The 19667-nt window shown below is 46.0% G+C and overlaps 1 protein-coding gene across 3 annotated transcripts in view; it reads right to left on the minus strand.

The window, feature by feature from the left end:
• SYNDIG1 (synapse differentiation inducing 1) overlaps nt 1–19667 on the minus strand; it is a 66697-nt gene that overhangs the window by 35277 nt on the left and 11753 nt on the right. For all 3 annotated transcript variants that reach the window (XR_003993423.1, XM_030499121.1, XM_030499120.1), the window contains exons 2-3: nt 14052–14621; nt 5497–5634 (exon numbers count right to left, since the gene is read on the minus strand). Coding sequence is in view for 2 of the 3 variants with exons in the window: in XM_030499121.1 (XP_030354981.1) it covers nt 5497–5634; nt 14052–14531 (618 nt within the window). In the remaining variant the exon portion in view is untranslated. The remainder of the gene's footprint in view (nt 1–5496; nt 5635–14051; nt 14622–19667) is intronic.

Raw genomic sequence — 19667 nt, forward strand, 5'->3', positions numbered from 1 at the left:
TGGACCTGCAGGCATGGAGCAGCAGCAGCTTCACCCCCCTTGGGCTGCTGTATTTTCCTCTAACAGTCTCTATCTCTGTGTCTAATGAACATGCATGGTCAGGTTAGCATCAGTCGTGTCTAGGGTGCCTGGGCCACATGCACGCAGCCCCTGCCCCAATCTTTGAGTGGACAAGGCAGACAAGGAGTGAAAGCCATCAGCTAGAAGTGATCAGCACAGGCTCTACCCCTCTGACTGAGGCTCGACTATAGGTGCAAGTCAAAGCACAAGAAATGTCTGTCTGAAGAGCCATATGTAAGTATAAGACAGCTGTCTTGTGGTAGCTAAAATTATGGTGTCATTCGATGATCCTGAAGTGCTTCTTGCAAGCACTGTGTTTCAGCAGGAGTGTGCACATATGCACTCATACAGAGACAGTTTGCAAGCAGACCTGTATGAGCAGTTTGCAAGCAATGTTCACCCCACGTTTCCTTGTATAAAACCTTGTTCTCAATGGTTTCAATCTCTTGCCAAACTTCAAGCCTGAAATCTAACATGCTAGGCACAGCTACTCCTGTGTTTGCAAATGTGGCTGGAAGAACTCAGCTCTTTCTTAAGGTACCAGAGCATAGTCATCCCAGTGAGAAACTAAGCCCTGTGACATGAGGGTCTAAGAGCCATATAGGCAACTAGGGGCAAAGTCATGTCAGCATGGACTGCCCCATTTGTTATGGGACCTGACCCTTTGTGCGACAGTCACTAAGCCAGCGAGTCCCTGGCTTAGTCCTCTCCTCAGTAAGACAGAGTTGGCAAAGCCAGATCTTCCAACATAAGTGAGGGGGAGCGATTCCCATTAGCTGAAGAGTTGGCATGTCAAGAAATCATAGAATGGTTGGAGTCTAGTTCCAACCCCACAGCAATAATAAATACTAACTGTACAGAATCTACATTCACCAGCTATTAAGGCTGAAGCCAGCTCAGAGGAGCCCATAAGTCATAGTGTCTGCCATCTACCTTACAACTACAACTGCAACACAGCTCAGTGAGTGGGGGACCTTGCAGGGCTGGGGTTCTCATGCAAGGACAGTGGCCATACTGTCACCCTTTGGCCATCTCAGCAAGACACTGGCACCGAGCTCTGCTGGGATGATTTCTGCCTCAAAAGTCCTTAGCAGCTCCATGTGAGGAGGACCTCATTCTGACTTATTTTGACTCATTCCTGACCCAAAAGGGTTTAATTGTCTGGAGGTTTTATTCATCACTTTTACAGCTCAAAGTCTGCAAAGCTTCATTAGAAGGGTGCCTGCAGTCACGAGCACACACAGAGCCAAAGAACTCAGAGATTTGCTTTTCAAGTGATCAGCATAGCCAGCTCAAAGCTCTGCATGACTGGCAGCAGAGACAGGGCTGAGTAGCCCCTGAGCACCTCCAGTACCCTACATCCAAGCTGTGTGACCCAAAGTGACAGCCCAGCTTCAACTCAGGGATTGTGTGATCAGTATCCTGGTCTGAGACATCAAAAAAGAAGGACTTATGTTATATTTAAGGAGGTTAAAGCTCATCTTCTTTTGACAGCTGGCTCTTTTGTACAAGCACTTAGTCCAAGAAAGGATGTGGTGCTGAAAAATCAACAACCTCTCTGGAAAATGCAAAAGCCCACTGTCTGTTTTGCTAGCATCACTTCAGCAATGCTGAGCAGCACACCCTGCAAGTGTACAGTTCAGCCTGTTACTGCACATAAAACAAGTAAAGAAAAATACTCCAGACTTTTGGTTTTGCCCGTGCCTTTTCATCTCAGGTACAAAGGAGTACAGCATCACCAGTACAAACACAGGCTTGTGGTTGTGGGTTTCAACTTCTTTACAAGCTATGAAATTCTGTTTTCTGATGGAGAAAAGTGGAGCAGAGAGGAAAAACAAAACAGGGTGTGCTGGTAAAGCATGGAAAGGTCTTAGCAGTGCCCACAGGCAGTTTGGTTGAGTGTGGCACACCACACTGCCATCCTGTCTCATGGTTTTCCCTGTTGAGGTAGGGACTATGAGACATATTTCTAATGAGTAACAGACAGCACATGGCTGTTATTTCCCTGTCCTTTTCAGTAGTGACTAGATGTCAAAATCTGATGAGGAAATGCAAAGAAAGAGAAATACATTCATGTATGCTGAGCACACGATCTCTCGTCTCTGGTAAAGGTTAAGCTCATACTGTATCCTCCCTCACAGTGGAGGAAACTCACAGTGGAATGGAAACTATTTCTTTCTTCTCCCCGATGACCACTGAAACATGTCAAAACCCAGCTTTTTCAAAGCCTCTCTGAAAACTGGAGAGAAAGTCTCTGAATGTTCCATAAGTAGTCATGAAGACAGACAAGCTCCTCCTCAACCTGGTCATGTATGCCTCATATCTGGATGGAAATTAAGAAAATCCTTTTACCAGTATTCAGCCTTTACTTTTCTTTAAAGCCAATCCAAGCATTGGCATTTGGAGTTGTGCCCACTCCAGCAATCCATGGGATGTGGAAATAATTACAGAGCCATGCATCCCTCAATCATGGTATGAGGGAGGTAATTACAGCATGGATTAAGTGCAGCAGACGGGAAGTGCTTGCTGTCATGTGCTTGAACTCTGGTCTGTCCCTGGCAGCTCTCACATGCTGCCAGGGAGGAAAGCAGGTTTGGAGGCTGTTTGGGAATCTACGTACGCTGAGGAGTGTCCAGTGGGATTTTTCAGGTGTATGTCTATGCCAGCCGGAGACAGCTCCATGGAGGTTCCACACAATCATAGAATCCCAGACTAGTTTGGGTTGGAAGGGACCTTAAAGCTCATCCAGTTCCAACCCTCCGTCACAGGCAGAGACACCTTCCACTAGAGCAGGTTGCTCCAAGCGCTGTCCAGCATGGCCTTGAACACTGCCAGGGATGGGGCAGCCACAGCTTCTCTGGGCAACCTGTGCCAGTGCCTCACCACCCTCACAGGGAAGAATTTCTTCCCAATGTCTGATCTAAATCTCCCTCTGCCAATATAAAGAAGTTAGAAAAATAAAACTTGGGATCGCAAGATTTGCAGGCAATGCCATACTTGCGAAAATCAGATATTCCAATGGAAAGGAACTGGTTTTGCTTTCATAGGGTGCATTTCTGAATCCACTGCTCCTCCCTGGTGTCTCAGCTGATGCACATCTTCATTTCCACCATGCAGGCAGACCCTGCACAGCTGCATCACAGAATCATAGAATCTAGAATCAGCTGGGCTGGAAAAGACCTTTATGATCATCAAGTCCAATTGTTCCCCCAGCACTGCCAAGGCTACCACTAAACCATGTCACTAAGGGCTGTAGAAATTTTTGGCCTTAATTTTAGTTTCATTTTTTCCACTGGAAAATGTCAATTTGTTGTAGCTGAGGTTTTGCAGAAGAGTCAGTTTCAGTGAAGGCTCGTGGTTCCTCAGGGCTGTGATGGACCTGCTGGAGGGGAAGGCAGGCAGGGAAGGACAGACTGATGCACCCATGCTGGACCGGGACAAGAAGGGACTTGACCATCTTTCTGCAAAAGATTTGGGAAATGAGTTCTCAGCTAATTCAGCTCTTGTGGACAGAGGTAAGAGGAGAGACCGGAGCAAAGGAGAATGTATTATGGTGGTGTTATTATTATCATCATCATTTTTTAGTGGGGAGAGATGAAAAGATTTCTACTTCCAACCCAAAGCAATAATCAGAAATCAAAATTCCTCAGAAACAGTCCTTCCTCCTGGCTGGATTTAGCCACAGCTTGTCCTGGTGCACCCAAGGGGTCAACTAACAAAGATTAATTTATTGTCTCTCAATCTAATAAAAGCAAAGCACCTTGCTGACAGCTCCTAATTTTAGGCATCCACATTCAGCTCTTCTCCATCAGTCCCTTCCAACCCTAATGATTCTGTGATTATGCTAAACTAAACAATACTCAAGTTTTCCAGTGCTTAAATCCTTCAGCACAATACCATCATTTTTCCCTGCCTACACATGGCCTTTTTTGCTTTCCCTATGCTTCTGTCTTATGGATTCATGCTGGCCCCTGGAATCAGTTCACAGTTAATGTGGATGCCCTGTTCTTCTACATCAGCTCTCAGCTTCTCAGCCATACTGCTTTGAAGTACTTAATTACTTTGTTCATTTTGCATTTATTGGACTGTGCTGTGTTTCCATTGCATTTCATAAAGCAACCCCCAGGCCTCCTGAAGGAACGCTACCACAGGACATGAATGAGCACACTGTTCTCCCCAGCACAGAGCAAATGCACTGCTAATGGTGTTTTCTGATGGTGACAAACTCTCAACCCTTCCTTGGCTGCAGCACTGGTGAAAAATCCTGCCTAGTCCACATGTGTGAAGAGACATGGCCATGATGCTTCGCTTTCCACTCTCATCGTCATCAGGCAAATCGCTTAACCCAAACTTGAGAAATCAATAGCACTCAACAAGGAAAATTGTTATTTTCCACTGGACAAACTTTAGTTTTCTCAGAGGCTTCCATGTTCAATGGCAAACACTTCATTTAAAGCAAGAAATAGTGGTGCTGTGTCTCTTTCTTTGGTATTGGAGACTAGTATTCTTCATATCTGAAGTGCCTGCTCTTGCCTGACAAAGAGCCAGTGCTAGTAAATGTTTACAGCAGACAGGTTAGAAAGACAGGCAAGAGGGTGAATGCTTTTGATGCTATGGAGTACAGACTGTAGTTGGCAATAGGCATTTCTATCACCAGTAGATAGAAATATAAGTGAACGTTCCCTTGCAGTCACTGATGGGACTTCCAGTGTGACTCCTTTTCTATCACATTACATTATCTGCCATGCTGGGAAACTCAATAATTACTCTGCAGGCACTTCTGAAGACATACTTGTCAGAACAAATGATGGGGCAGGAGGTGATTGATAGTTAGGCACAGGCTAGAAACCTGCAAGCCCATCTCATGAAGGAAACAAACCAAACCACTGTCGCTTCTCTGGTAAAAAGTATTTCCATATTAAACTTGGACAAGGAGGACAGGCTGAGCAATTTTACAGGGGGAAACGAAATGGTTCCTGGAAAGTAAATTTGCTTCTGCAGAACAGAAATTACTCTTCTGCTCCTAGAAGGATATTACCTGGTTTGCTTTTCCAGATGAGCAGTTCAGGAACTAATAGATCAGTTTCCCCAATAAGAAATCCAAGTGTTTGAGATAGCAAAGGTGTTTTCCACTCAAAAGTCATGTCCACAGAAAATCCATAGCTAGAGATCATACAACCTGCCATGGAACCTGACCATCATCAACTAAAACCTAAAATATTTTGTAGATTCCTCCCTCAGCAAAGTATCTCACAAGACCACCACCACTATCACAGAGACATACCAAGGTGAGGAACACACTACCCACTTTAACTACCTCCCACTGCCCCAGAGAATGAATGTCTTGCCCCACATTTGGGGTTTGGTGAACTTCCCTTGCTGGTGTGAGGTGATGGATATAAAACTCTGAGTTACCAGGAAATGCTTTAACATTACCTCATGAGACAGATAAAAGGCAGCAATCCCCAATGGCCAGAAGCAGCAGAGCATGGAGAACACAGTGAGGCCGAGGTGATCTCTTGGTGGCATCATCAGGAAATTGTCTTCACTTTCAGTGTCACTTGAGTAATCACTCTGGAATAACAAGGGAGAGAGAAATAGAGAGGTGCTGGTTAATGGTATTACTATCACTCCTCTGTCATGGGCCAAGACTGTGATCATCTCCCCAGTCATGCCAGGGCAATTCCTCAGCATCAAGACAGGCCTCGCCGGCTGTATCACAGCCTCCATCACTATTGCATGAACTTGACATGTTCTCTCTCTTACGACACGATACCCAATCCTGAGCTTACTGGGAGATCTTCCCTATCCAGAAACCTTTCTGACATTGGGAAGCTTTTGACAACTTGGCTACATCATTGTCTGTCTTCCCTTTGTTCCTGATTCTGGAAGAGCTGCACCTTAACACAAGGAAGCTGTGGCTGCCCCATCACTGGCAGTGTTCAAGGCCAGGTTGGACACAGGGGCTTGGAGCAACCTGCTCTAGTGGAAGGTGTCCCTGCCCATGGCAGGGGGTTGGAACTGGATGAGCTTTAAGGTCCCTTCTGGCCCAAATCATGCTGTGATTCTATGACACCAGAGGAGCTGGATATTAGAGGGTCCTCTGAGAAATCAGAACTACTTTCACCAGTTACAGTCAGTTTGGGTTATATGACTAATCCTGCATAATCACCAATATGGTCCTTTCATGTTTAACAGTCTCTTTATAAATTTACATGGAACTTTTCACAATTACATCATGATACCACTAACCTGTCAGAAAGCTTTTAACTAGCAGAAGTTAGAGAATAGCATAGCTAATGAACTTGTAAGGTTTGGGTGGTGAGCAAGACTGAACAGACAAACTTTTTCTTTATTTAATGGTAACCTAGATGAGTTTAAGCAACTTGAAATATCAAACTATTACCCCAACCAAACAACAAGCAATCAAAAGAGAACTTGTGTAACCATTCAAAAAAATACCTGGCAAAGAGCATCCCTTTCCTGGCTGAGATATTCTGTTCATTGCTAGAGCAAAGATCCCTCGGAGTTACTTTCCTCATGAATCCCAGTTACTCCAGGCTTTTTACTGAGCTGGTAATAACACAAGCTAGTTCTCCTCTTTGAACAGAACTCCTCTAACCTGTCAATCAGACAATATCACTATCTTCATGATGCTAGAAAATTATTAAGAAGAAACAAGGCAAAATACATCCTGATGCAGCTGCAGTCATGTAAGTGACAAGAGACAGGAGCAGTGTCACAGGGTGGCAAGAAACAGCAGCAGCAGCAGCTGAGGGTCTCTTCAGGATGTGGAGGGATTCATCCCTTTTCAGACATGGTATCTGGCTCCAGTAGCTTCCACTGGAATTGCACAACAGACAGACAGTATCTACAGAAGGCTGCTCCTTTCTGCTGCAAATCAGGCTCTGACTTGGAGACATATCTTTGTGCTGTAACGGGAAGGATGTAACCTCGGGTAGGTGCACAGTCCTCCCCCTGGCCAGGTGAGCTGTGCTCTCTGCAGCCCATGCAAGACGCTGCTGTGAGAACACCTTTCTGTGCCCATGGCCCTGCAGCAGACATGGCATATCTCTAAATCACTGAGCACACAGCAGGGATTTCCTGCTTCCAGTGGATCCTTTGTAGCAAAAGCTGTTATTACAACTACAACCCTCCTCATTCTCCCTGACTACTGCTACACATCCCTCACCAACACAACTGGAGTTCAGCTGAGAAGACAGCACAGGATAAAGCAATCTCTGCCTCAGTTTACCCACAAGCCTTTTTGTGTCTGTTACAATGAAGAGGTGACCTCGGGAGTGCAGGCATGACAGGAGTTACCAGGAGATGAGGGTCCAGAGGACCTCTCCCCAGAGCATAAATTCCTGCAGAAAGCACACAACACCCTGCCCAGATGAATGTTGATTACAGTGAATGACAAAGAAAGCAAGCAGCCCTTTCCTTTCCCTCCCTCTTTCTCTTTTCCCTTTCCCTTTCCTTTTCATTTGCCCTTTCCCACCAGGTCCCATCCCTCCTATTCTCCCCAGGTAAAGTGGGAAAAGAACCTGAAGACAATGGCCTTTTTACCCAGAGGAGTAGGTGACACCATCAAAGGTTTCAGGCTTTCACTGCATGACCCAGCTGGAACAGCCCCACACAAGCCCTTTGACTGTCTTATTTACACAGATTTTTCCACGGTGCACATTTCTGCAGACCTAAAATGCATTAGGCACAGGTGAGGTGGGCAGGACATAAAGTGCATTTCTGCAGGAACTGTGGATGTGACAAAGGATGAAGAGGAGAAATGAGCTTTGTTGGGAGAAGGGAGGCATCTATTCCCAGAATGCATGGGATTTTGCAGCAGCTGGAATTTGGGTGCTAGACAACTCAACAGGAAATCTTGACCTCTGTATTCAAGGAGGCTGCTTCTGATGCTTCCCAAATGACCTGAGCAAGAAGCCAGCCTTGAACATAACCAGAAATGTGGTCACGCTGGAGATTGGTAGGATGAAGCTCAAACATTGATGGATTTTAGTCCATGAATTTCACTGGCTCCTCCAGTTGCTAGCAGTGCTTCCTCTGCAAGCGAGTGCAGAATAGACGAGAGAGAGAAGAGGACATTTAATATGGGATACTGAATCATGTAGATACCCCATTCCTGAAAGAACCATGGCTTGGGAGCAGGAATGACCTGGCACAGAGCAAGGCTGTCTGTACACAGTGCTGAATGTGGGGTGTGCTCTTTGGGCTGTATTTCACAAGAAGGACCACTAGAGCAGAGTGTTCAGTGAAGAGCAAGTTGAAAATAAACCCCCACTGTGATGCACCACAGGAGGAACAAATGTGGTCCATGGAGAGGGAAGGAAAGGTACAGTATTACAGACGTGCACATCATGGGTCCAGGTCTGGTACCACCATTTCACATGTTGAAAAATCAGGAATCAGAAGGCAGGTACATGCATCACGCCACAAAAAAATCTTCTACACAAGAAGAAAGAAGAGAAGCCAACCTCACTTGTAAGATAAATTTAAGATGCAATTTCACCACAGTCTGTAAGTGCCTGCACGAGTAGATAATTTCTGATCAGAGACAGCTCTTTCATTTGGCAGAAAAGCAGCAGAAACCCCAGCGGCTGAAAGCAGAAGAGATGAAGAGCAGACACAAGGTGCAGATTTTTAACAGAGATGGTGATGAACGCTTTTCTACAGTTGTAATGGATTTTCTATTACATGAAGTCCTTTCTTAAATTGGGGCTAGCAATCTCTAAAAGCTATGTGCCTTACCTCAATCCAGACATGATGAGTGCACAGAAGTTCTGCAGACAGCCTCCCGTGGGCTGCCTGTGACATACCAGAGGCTGGACTTGATGGTCACGTTGTCCCTTACAGTATTAAAACACCAGGCACGCTGGAGAAGTCAGACAACAAGGTCTGCTGTGAACCACCGCTGCCAGTAATCTTTGATAGATATTCAGGAAACAGCCTTTTTGGTATTACTCCTTTTTTCCTTCAAAGCAACCAATTCAGCAACATGCACACAGTGCATACAAAACTAATTTCTGGCCTGGCCCTGTGGGATCTGCTTCAAAATCAAATGGTCCAGTGGTTTGATTTGGACAGAGACCAGCGCATGATGCGACTGTAAGATAATATGTGCTCTGTTTCCCCCTGCAAAATGCCTGTTTCAGTAATGCAATTAAACATGATAACCCTGTTCTGACCAGCACTGTGCATCCTTTTGCTCTTACTGCAAGCAGTGTGAGTTCACTGAAATGCAGATGTCGAAGGCAGCGAGCTGGGTGGTAGCTCTCCCACCAAGGGCTGCTGTTTATGACTTCTCTGCCTCAACACACTTACTGAGTAGGTGTGCAGCATCTGGCTGATGCTTACTGAACAGGCGCAGTCTCTAAAACCTGCCAGAATCCCAGACTGGTTTGGGTTGAAGGCACCGTAAAGCTTGTCCACTTCCAACCCCCTGCCACGGGCAGGGACACCTTCCACTAGAGCAGGTTGCTCCAAGCCCCGTCCAACCTGGCCTTGAACACTGCCAGGGATGTGGCAGCCACAGCTTCTCTGGGCAACCTGTGCCAGGGCCTCACCACCCTCACTGGGAAGAACTTCCTATTGTCTCATCTAAATCTCCCCTCTGTCAGTTTAAAGCCATTCCCCCTTGTCCTGTCCCTAAATGCCCTTGTAAAAAGTCCGTCTCCATTCTTTGTCCTGGTGACGTATTATTTATTTATTCTATTTATTTTGCCTATTTGTGTATTTCTTTTTACTATTTTGAGTTTTGCGGTTGCTCCCTTTCAGTTTTAAAGGTCTTTAAATGATGCATTATCCACTAACCCTGACCTGGTCCAGCTCCTCTTGTTTCCCCAACTCCTAGCCTAAATCGTCCTGTCAGTTGAGCAGCCAGCCTTGCAGAATGGGCTCACAGAGGTCTCTCCTTACTTGGAAATCTTTTCATATATAACCTTGCAAAACCAAAATGTGCCAGGGGCAAAAAAACCCTGGATACAACTATCCAAGCCCATTCTTCCTCATGTCCCCCGGATTTTGAACATCTGCCTTGGAATGTTTTCTTGACACCCACAGCCAGTCTGCCTATAGCTCAGGGACCTCACTGCAGGGCATCAGTCTGAAAGCTCAGGGAAGTGCTGATGGGAAAGGGAGTCGCTTTGGGCCCTGGCTGCTATTGACAGGATTCATAGGAGGGCACTTGGAGACTGCTGAGGGTGACTTCCCAGCCATTGCTCCCTTCACCTAGGGCTGGCTAATAGAGGTTAATATCCCTTAGCAGGGCTCAGTATCTCCAGACTCCAGTGGCTTCTCCTTTAAGGAAGAAAAAATAAATCAAACACAAATGAAGTGTAATCACTCTCGTAACTGGTTAATAATGTATCTGTGAAGGAATCCAGGGACATAAAGTGTGTCCTATGGGGTCAGACCAATGGCCCGTTGAGCCCCGTGCTCTGCCGCTGACAGCAGCAGCAGAACATGACGTAAACCTGGACATTTTGCAGTCCATCCCTTGCGCTTTCTCAGCACCCACAACTGTTGTGTAAGAGGTATTCTGTGTTCTTCTGAGCATGTCCCACGGGAGAAAAGAAGCCAAAATTATGTTCCCAGATCCACAACATATCCCTAGGTGTGCCCTGGCACAGGTTGCCCAGAGAAGCTGTGGCTGCCACATCCCTGGCAGTGTTCAAGGCCAGGTTGGACACAGCAGCTCGGAGCAACCTGCTCTAGTGGAAGGTGTCCCTGCCTGTGGCAGGGGGTTGGAACTGGATGAGCTTTAAGGTCCCTTCCAACCCAAACCATCCTATGATGATTCCATGATGTATTGCACCATTTTCTTCAGTTCCCAAGGTGCAGAATGGAGAAAATTCTGTTTTCCCACCCGCAATGACCAGTGAATTCATTAGTGTAAAGTGTAAGACCCTGAAGGGAAATGGCCATACAAGCAAGTACCCAAAGCATGCAAGACCTGCACTAGCCTGCCTCTTTGTCCATGCTGCAGAGCTCTCTGGAAGGGGAACCCCACCATGCTTGGGTCCCCAAGAGAATGTCCAAACATGTTTCCTGGATACCTACTCCCAGGGGTTGCTGAAACTACAGAAGCTCAGGTCTTATCAGCACAATGCAGGACCATCCAAGCCTGTGCAAGCTGGAAGCACTGAGAGAAACCAGGTATGTTGTGGTGCTTGACATGCATAAACACCTCCAGGGCCACCTCTTCATGTTGCAGAAGAGACATGACAAGGAGGTGCTTGGGAACATTGAGAAGAGAGGTTAGATGGAAGAGCACATGGCTTAGGAGCCACCTTCTCTCTTTGCACTTTCATGCTCACATCACAGGGATGAGTTTCACAGCAGCATCCAGCAATTTGTATGGGAAAAAAAGAAGGCAGGTTTAACTTGAAAGCACTACATTTCCTTTCTTCTTTTACTCCCCAGAACATTCTATTTATTTCATTTTCAGAAACTGTTTCAGACGTACATCACTGGGAAAAAGGAAAAAAGGTTTTAAGAGAGTGCTCAGATGTATTCTTTTATGCTCACATATGAATAATTCAATTTGCTGCCATCAATAGCTTGGGTTTCTCTAAATAAGCCATCTATCTAGGGGTTAGGAGGAAAACTAGCAGGAACGTAATACGACAAATGATGTTTCTGGATGAAAGATGGCACTGCATTTACACATGAACTCTAACAGGAGGGTATAGCAGCTGGTAACTCATGTAATATTTCATTGCCATCACATTTGACAAGTTGTCTGCCCATTAGTTTTGGTGTAAAGAACTTATAAGATATTTATAAACATTCCAGAGATACCTAAATAGGAAAACATTTGATTTCAGGGCTGGGCACTGAAGAGAGAAGTTTAAAGCTTTGACAGAAAGCTCAGCCTTCTGTGCCCAGGCCTGGTAATTGCTGGAGCAAAGTGGGGCTGTATATGCTAATGAGAGATGTTTCAGAAGCCTTTTTCCCTCTAGACAATTAGGATTTTCGCAGGCAGTCTGAGTAACTTTGAACCAGGTCCTGAGAAGCACTGCTATTAAAAACCAAATTAAACATGAACACGTTGCAGCGATGTGCAGGACCCCTGCTTAGGATTATAGAATCCCAGACAGGTTCTGGTTAGAAGGGACCTTAAAGCTCATCCAGTTCCAACCCCCTGCCATGGGCAGGGACACCTTCCACTAGAGCAGGTTGCTCCAAGCCGCTGTGTCCAACCTGGCCTTGAACACTGCCAGGGATGGGGCAGCCACAGCTTCTCTGGGCAACCTGTGCCAGGGCCTCCACACCCTCACAGGGAAGAACTTCTTCCTAATGTCTCATCTAAATCTCCACTTTGTCAGTTTAAAGCCATTCCCCCTTGTCCTGTCCCTACAGGCCCTTGCCAAAAGCCCCTCTCCAGGTTTCTTGCAGGCCCCTACAGTACCATTTTGAATAGACACCCAGATCAAGAGCCCTGCATTGCAAAGGCACCTAAAAATCCCACCAAGAAAAGGGAAAGGTTTTTGATATAAAACATATATTTTCTTTGTCCTGCTTACTTTTCCAGCCCCTTTTAGCCTATTCTTCAGCATCTGGCTAAAGAACGTCTTGCTGGATTTGGATTGACAAAAGGGAGACACACATTTTTGCTGCCTAAATGTGAGGCTGGATGTGTCAATAACACCATTAGGCAATTCCTGCTGCAGTCACTTGCATCACTACTGCATGAGAGGAACTAGGGCAAAAAGGCAGCAACTAGGGATTTTGTTTTGATTAAGAAAACGAGGCTTCCCACAGCCAATTTTGAAGTGCTGTAGAAGGGTGTGATTTGAGCAAACACCCTTCACATGCCTCTGAGAGGAACTTTTTGTCTCCCTGTGGAGGCACTGAATGCTGTATTACTGGCACACGCTGGGAAAAACACCTGTCTCTTCCTGTCTTATGAATACAGAGAGAAAAGAGAATAACGGAGAAGTCAGGCTCTTGTTGGGTTGCCCCTGCGCTGATCACAGGCAAGACACTGGTATTACAGGAGGTGAAAATAGAAGTTTTAGAACTTGTTATATCTCAGTGGAGAAAACCCCAGCAGCAGAGAAACACGAGCAAATAGTATCCTGATCTCAACCTGCCCATTCGAGTCAAAGCTATGGCTTTGCTCCAGGCAGCTAAATGGTCTCTGTTAGGTTAGGAATCTGTGACCAATAGTGGATGAAGCAGCATGATGCACATCCTCCATTCCCACATACACAAATCTGTGCTGCACTTGGGCAGCTGGTTTCAGCCAAAACTGAAAAGATTTCTTTGGAAGTAAAAAAATGCATCATTTAAGAAAGCATGAAATTGATTTCCATAGTCTGCCCCATTCGGAGAACAAAATGTATCTTGTTTTACTGTGAGCAATCAATGAAGCATGGAGGCCTAAAAGAAAACTTTTCATTTGGGATCTAATGAAATGTTTCACTCCATCAGAAAAAAAATAATCTTTTATTTCAGAGATATGGGATTCATTGCAGCTTGAAACCCAAAGACTTCTGATTTTGTGTTCATTCACAGACAGAAATTTTTCATGTTTAAGCCAGAAAGCAAAACAATCTGCTTATGCCTAGCTCAAGTCAGGATAAAGTAAGAGATTATGTTGGAATGCTAAGACAAGCTCCATGTATGTGGATGGATGCTCCTCGCCCCGAACTCACAGAGCATTTAAGCACACAAGTCATCTTCGGTTTCTGACCAGCCCATTCAGAGACAAGAGGGAAATGCTGGTCTCCATTAGGACCAGTGGGAATTTTGCCATTAATATCCATAGAGTTGGAATTTACCCAACAAACAAACATGAGCAATCACTCACCGTCCTGGCTGGAGGAGACAGTCATACAGCTGATCCCATGCAGACCAGCTTCCAAAGCAGCTGATTCCATGCAGACCAGCTCTTGAAGGCTGCACACTTAACCCCAAACATGTCCTCCTCCCCCCCCAGCCTTCCCCACACATTCCAAATGACATCTGACCTCTAGCTCCTGGAAATCCTCCTCTTCCTCCACATCATAGGAGAGGGTGTGAATCTTGATGTCATCTGCTGAGAGATCGATAAACTTGCTGTCTGTGTACTCCAGGCTGTCTTTGGTGGGAGAGCGGTCCTCGATGAAGGTAGTTTCACAGCACTCTGAGCTGATGCTCTCGCCCCACGAGCGCAGCACGTTCTCTGAGTAGAGGATGATGTTGGGCCGGTAGTGGGACTCCACTGTCTGCTGCAGCATGTTGGGGTCCAGGAGCTGCTGCACAGGGTCATTCCTGCCGTTCTCCAGGCAGCCCGGAGAGGAAAGACTGCCTGCTCGGTGGCTTTGGTACTGAGGGGTCGGGTACACAGAGATCAGCCCATCTCGGCTCTCTGCCACCAAGTTCCTTGTATTAATTAAACCATTCCTTTTCCCGGCTTCCGTGATCTTATTGTGCATTAGCACACTGTTCTGCTCCGCCAAGCCATCCATACTGGGAGGTGTCTGAGGGAGTAGGACAAGTGGTCTTTATTTTCTTGTACCTTAGAGACAGGTCACACTGGGGCAGAGGCTCCCATTTTCCTGAGGAAGAAAGGAAACATATCAAGGTGAGGACAAAGGCGATGAATAACACATCAAGGCAACCAAATCAGCTTGTCTTCTGTATCACTTTACGAGGAAAAGAGTGGAGACCCAATAGCAGCCTTCCAATATCTGAAGGGGGCCTGCAAGGATGTTGGAGAGGGACTCTTCATCAGGGACTATAGTGATAGGACAAAGGAGAATGGGTTTAAACTGACAGAGGGGAGATTTAGATGAGACATTAGGAAGAAAATCTTCCCTGTGAGGGTGGTGAGGTGCTGGCACAGGTTGCCCGGTGAAGCTGTGGCTGCCCCATCCCTGGCAGTGTTCAAGGCCAGGTTGGATGTGGCTCGGTTCCCCCTGAGCTGGCTTGAAAAATGTTCAAGGCTCCCATGGGACAAAAACCATCCGCCCCACTGAAGCCAGAGAGACTTGGCATGGTCCTAGCATGCCTCAGTAAATAGGAGGGAGCCTGTGGTGTTGATCAGTCCTGCCATGGATCTAAACATCTATCTGGCAGGTGCTTACCCGCTGTGCATTTAAACCAGCCTTATAAACCAATCTTGCAGATTCTGAGTGACACTTGCCCCTTGGGATGGGGGAAGAAAACATCTGAAATGAGGCAAGGACAAGACAGGGACCATCCTTCTACACAGAGCTCCTCCGGTAATAGGGCAATGCATTGCTCAAGACATCCTCTCTGGAGTCCCACATAGCAGTGCAGCTTGCATGCCTCGGGGAAGGTCAGCAGAGAGAGATGCGGTTGGCAGCAAGCAATCAAGGAAAATTGTTTAACCCTACAGTCATTTCTGTCTGAAGCTGGCTGTAGCTACCTTACCAGAGTCTGACCCGATGTTCTTAGCTCTGCAAGTATATTGCTTAATGGTATGGAGCTAGTGAGACTCTCATGCCACTTCATTGTAACATCTTAAAAGGAGAAAAAAAGGAAACAAAATAAGGTGGCATTGATTTTTCCTTTCCAGGTGAAATTCCCAAGTGGCTGGCCATTAGGTTTAAATCAATAGCACCTTGATTGCCAGTGCATTCTGATGCATAGCTCTAACAAGGTCAATTGCTGTCTAGGGAAACTGAGAAACTGTTGAGGTACCCAGAGATCCTTCATCAATATAAAGGCAGGATTAAGAGCGTTGTCAGCCACAAATGAAATTTCACGTCCTCAGGGATAAAAGAGAACCTCCCCTGGGCTTTTTTCTTCTCAACCACTGGCTGAAGGAGTTAAATCAGATTTCCAAACCCCTTGTAACCAGCTGCTACCTTGGTGTTGGTGGGAGAATTAGACTCAAAGGCTGGACTTCATTTCACCTACTGCAGACACCCAAAGGTGTTTCTTGGGAGAAATTAATTGCAAGGTGCACAGGACTGATGGGCTCAGTTTCTCTCTAGAGCACCAATACCCACGTGATACACAGGCTGGGGGTTCTCAGCTTAGTACTAACCTTCAGATGAGTGAAGGCAGGTGAAATGAGTCGCCTGTGTTCAGATGGAGGACATTGTCATGTGGCCATGAGCAATGCTCAGGGGCAAAAAGTAGCACATGCTTATGTAGTGGCTCAGAGCCTGTATCCTGCATTCAGGGACTCCTTGGAGGTGGATTCAGCCACCATCCCTTCAGCAAGGGCTTTCACTGACCTGACCCAGGCCAGGCTCACATGTCTGCATAAAGATTGCCCCAGTTTCCAGGTCAAACTGCAGCCCAAAGGACAGAGCAGGTAACCTCCCATAGACAACTGGGGGAACTGGAGAATGCCTTCCCTGCAGGCAGCCAACTCTGAAAGCCAAAAGAGCCACTCTCATTACATGGGACCGCAGTGAGGTTTCAGAATGATGCCAACAGGAAAATGAAACTCATCAGAGACCTTTAAATAAGAGAGCTTTTCAGTCCGCTCCGAGATGCAGAGTTAATTTAACGGGTTTGATTCGGGTTTCATTTGTCTTTGCACAGTTTGGATTTTTCCCCACAAATCACTCACTAGTACTCAGGCTGACCAGAAATAATTCTGCATTTCACACTTGAAGCTGGAACCAGAAGGGAAAACCAAATTCAAGCTAGTGACAAAGAGTAGATCAAACTCCACTCTAATTTCTGCCTTGGGGATTAGACATTTTTACCCAGGTCTCTGGCATTAAAAGTGAAGCCATTAACTACTATAACCTTCATTCTTTCCAATTTCTTGCATTTCTTTTCCTTCTCTCTTTCTTATTTTAACAAGAAGCTGCAACCAATGCCAAGATACTCAGCCTGCAATGCTGTGGTTTATTAAGCTATCACTTGTGTTACAGCAGAGCCCAGCTACAGTAGCTGCAGTGAGAGCTACGCTCTGCTAGGTGCTCTGCAGGCTCCTGCTATGATGACAGGGGCTGACAAACTAATTAAGCAAAGGGTGTGAGGCAGGTAAATGCAAGCTGGAGAGAGCGCAAGGAGTGAACAGCTGAACACTGTGCCCCAGGCAGACAAGGAGCAGAAGTCAGCTCTGCTATTGCCCTCCATCCCCAAACTCCTTTGCTCTTCTGTGACCTGGCAGGATGCTGTTGCCCTCCTGCCTCCATGGCGCTCTCCCCTTTACACAGTTCTAGCACAGCCTCAGGGTGCTTCAGCTTCTTGCAGACCCCTGCCAGGTACCAAAAGTCCTGCGTGAACAAGCAATTCAGTTACCTCTGAAAAACCAGGCTACAGCTGAAACGCCCCAGCGCTTCCCTCATGACAGAGCAGGACATTCATCCAGACAGATCAGACATCACCAGGTTTATTGGTAGGAAAACATGGATATGATAGCAAGCTGTGGTGAGGCTGAAGGCAGGGTCCCCATCCACTGTCAAGGCTTATGGCCATAGCCACTGCCTTTCCCTGCGGATCTTGCAGAGCATCAGCCAGGAAAAATGGCTCAAAGGGCTCATGTGTCTCTGCGTGGGGATCCTGGATATAAGCAGAAATCTTCTCCCCATGAAGACAGTCAAGCATTGGAAAAGCTTGCCCAGGAAGGCTGTGCAGTCTTCATCCCTTGAGGTTTTTACAACCCAACTGGATGAAGCTCTGAGCAACCTGGTGTGACCTCATAGTTAACCCTGTTTTGACCATGAGACTGGACTAGAGACTGCCTGAGGTTCCTTCAGCTTCAGTTACCCTATGATCCAACTCCATCTGCTCCAAACTGATGCCCACTGTCATGCTTCAACATGGTTTAAGGTATTCCAAACATCTAGAAATTGCAACAACATATATGGACCTTTTACTTGAGAGAAATCTCAGGCAATGTATGTTTGGAGAGCTGATTGCAAAGTGAAATATTTAAGGAAAGAAAGGGGGAAAAAAACCCTCTTTGATTTAGCTGAGCTCATTAAAGTGGTTTTGTTTTAAGAGAAAGTTGCTATTTCAGCAGCTGAAATTCCTTTTGACCTATTAAGTAAACTACAGGGAGTTTCGTAAGGCAATGCAACTAACTCACACTGGGAGAATTAGGAATGCATGCATTAGTGATAGCTAAATGTTTAGTTGCCAAGAGTGGAAGTAAGACCTCCATGCTATTTTAGTATTATCAACGTGCACGAAAACCAATGTGAGACTTGGGCCTGTCCTGCCCTGAAAGGAGTGACTCAAGAGTGCTGTGAAATGCCCAAGGTCACAGCAAACACAGTAGCAGAGCTGGAAATAAAATCCAGGTCTCCTGATTGCCTGTCCAGAGGTGTATTTAAATGTGCAAACAATTACCATATGCATATTAGTTCTGTCTGAATAATTGATTGCTTGATTCGGTAGCTGAACCAAAGAATGGGGGAGGAGACAGGAGGAATTACCTTGTGTTGACCTAAAACATTATTCCTGCAACAAAATATTTCCTTTTGAGCAGATGGAAGCGTCTCGCCTGAGCCAAAATTAAATGTAGAGTTTCATATATTTATTTTTAATTGAAAAAACTGGGGCTTAGTTCAATTTCCCTCAAGTTGCCTCCAGTAAAAACCTGACACATTCTGGCTTTTCTAGCAATCCTCCTTCCCGACTAATTCTGAGAGACTCAGCTCCTGGTTGAGTTCAGTCCAAATTCACAACTTTTTTCATTTGATGACAAAACTGCACTTTCCAGCTCATAAATAACTGACCTGACTAACAGCACCTGACTGTCATGTAAATAACCCTAACTGCATCTCTACATCAGCAATGCTTTTTGTGCCTGACACACTCTCCTGCCTTCTCCTCTCGTGGCTACAAATATAGACCCTCCACTCTGAGTGTGGCTAGCCAGTAGCACACACAGCACAGGACGCCTTCACACCAGCTTGTATCTCTGGGTTCTTTGCAGCACTGTGGTTCAGAGGGTCCCCAGTACTGCAGAATAGGACCATTTGACAACCCCAAATGTATCCAGCCTCATCATATCCTGCTGAGCCCCACCACCACTGCAGACTGGGGAGACGGAGTCATGAGCAGTGATTCTTGCTTTAAAAAGACCTATCTTTCCCAACAGAAAGCTAAGCTGACCTTCATTCTCCCTCCATCCATCCCAGAAAGCTGTTCTGTAAAACTCTCTTGATTATGTCCAGTACATTAAAACTAACCTTCGGGAGATAATAAAGAGAGAGACACATAATGAAGTAGCTCAGGTCACTACCTTCAGCAGCATGGTCAGGCTGAAGGCTCTTTTGCCAACTCGAGGAGCAGAAAATTGTGCTGCCTTTCACTTTTGAAGCAAGTGAATACAGCTGTGCTCTGATGTGTATAATTGCATCCTTAATTGCTGAGCGGCCTTATGAGAAAGACTTCTTCCTAAGTGAGCCCCTCAGTCTTCTTGGTCCCTATGCCAGAGTCTGGATGAGTTGCTGAGGGTCAATCTAGATTTAAAGGTCTGAGAAAGCCTAAGCTACCACCAAAACCCTCTGCCTAGTTTTAGTATTGCAGCAGAATTAACATTCTCCAGCTTAGAAGAAACTACCTGATGCTCTGCCCTGTAGAAGTCTGCAGCAAGCCGAAGTCCCTCCTGCGCACAGCAGAGGATCTAAATGAACCCTGAGAGGTTCACCCAGGAATATCAA

This window comes from Strigops habroptila, chromosome 10, assembly GCF_004027225.2.
Source record: "Strigops habroptila isolate Jane chromosome 10, bStrHab1.2.pri, whole genome shotgun sequence".
Lineage (NCBI taxonomy): Eukaryota > Metazoa > Chordata > Aves > Psittaciformes > Psittacidae > Strigops > Strigops habroptila.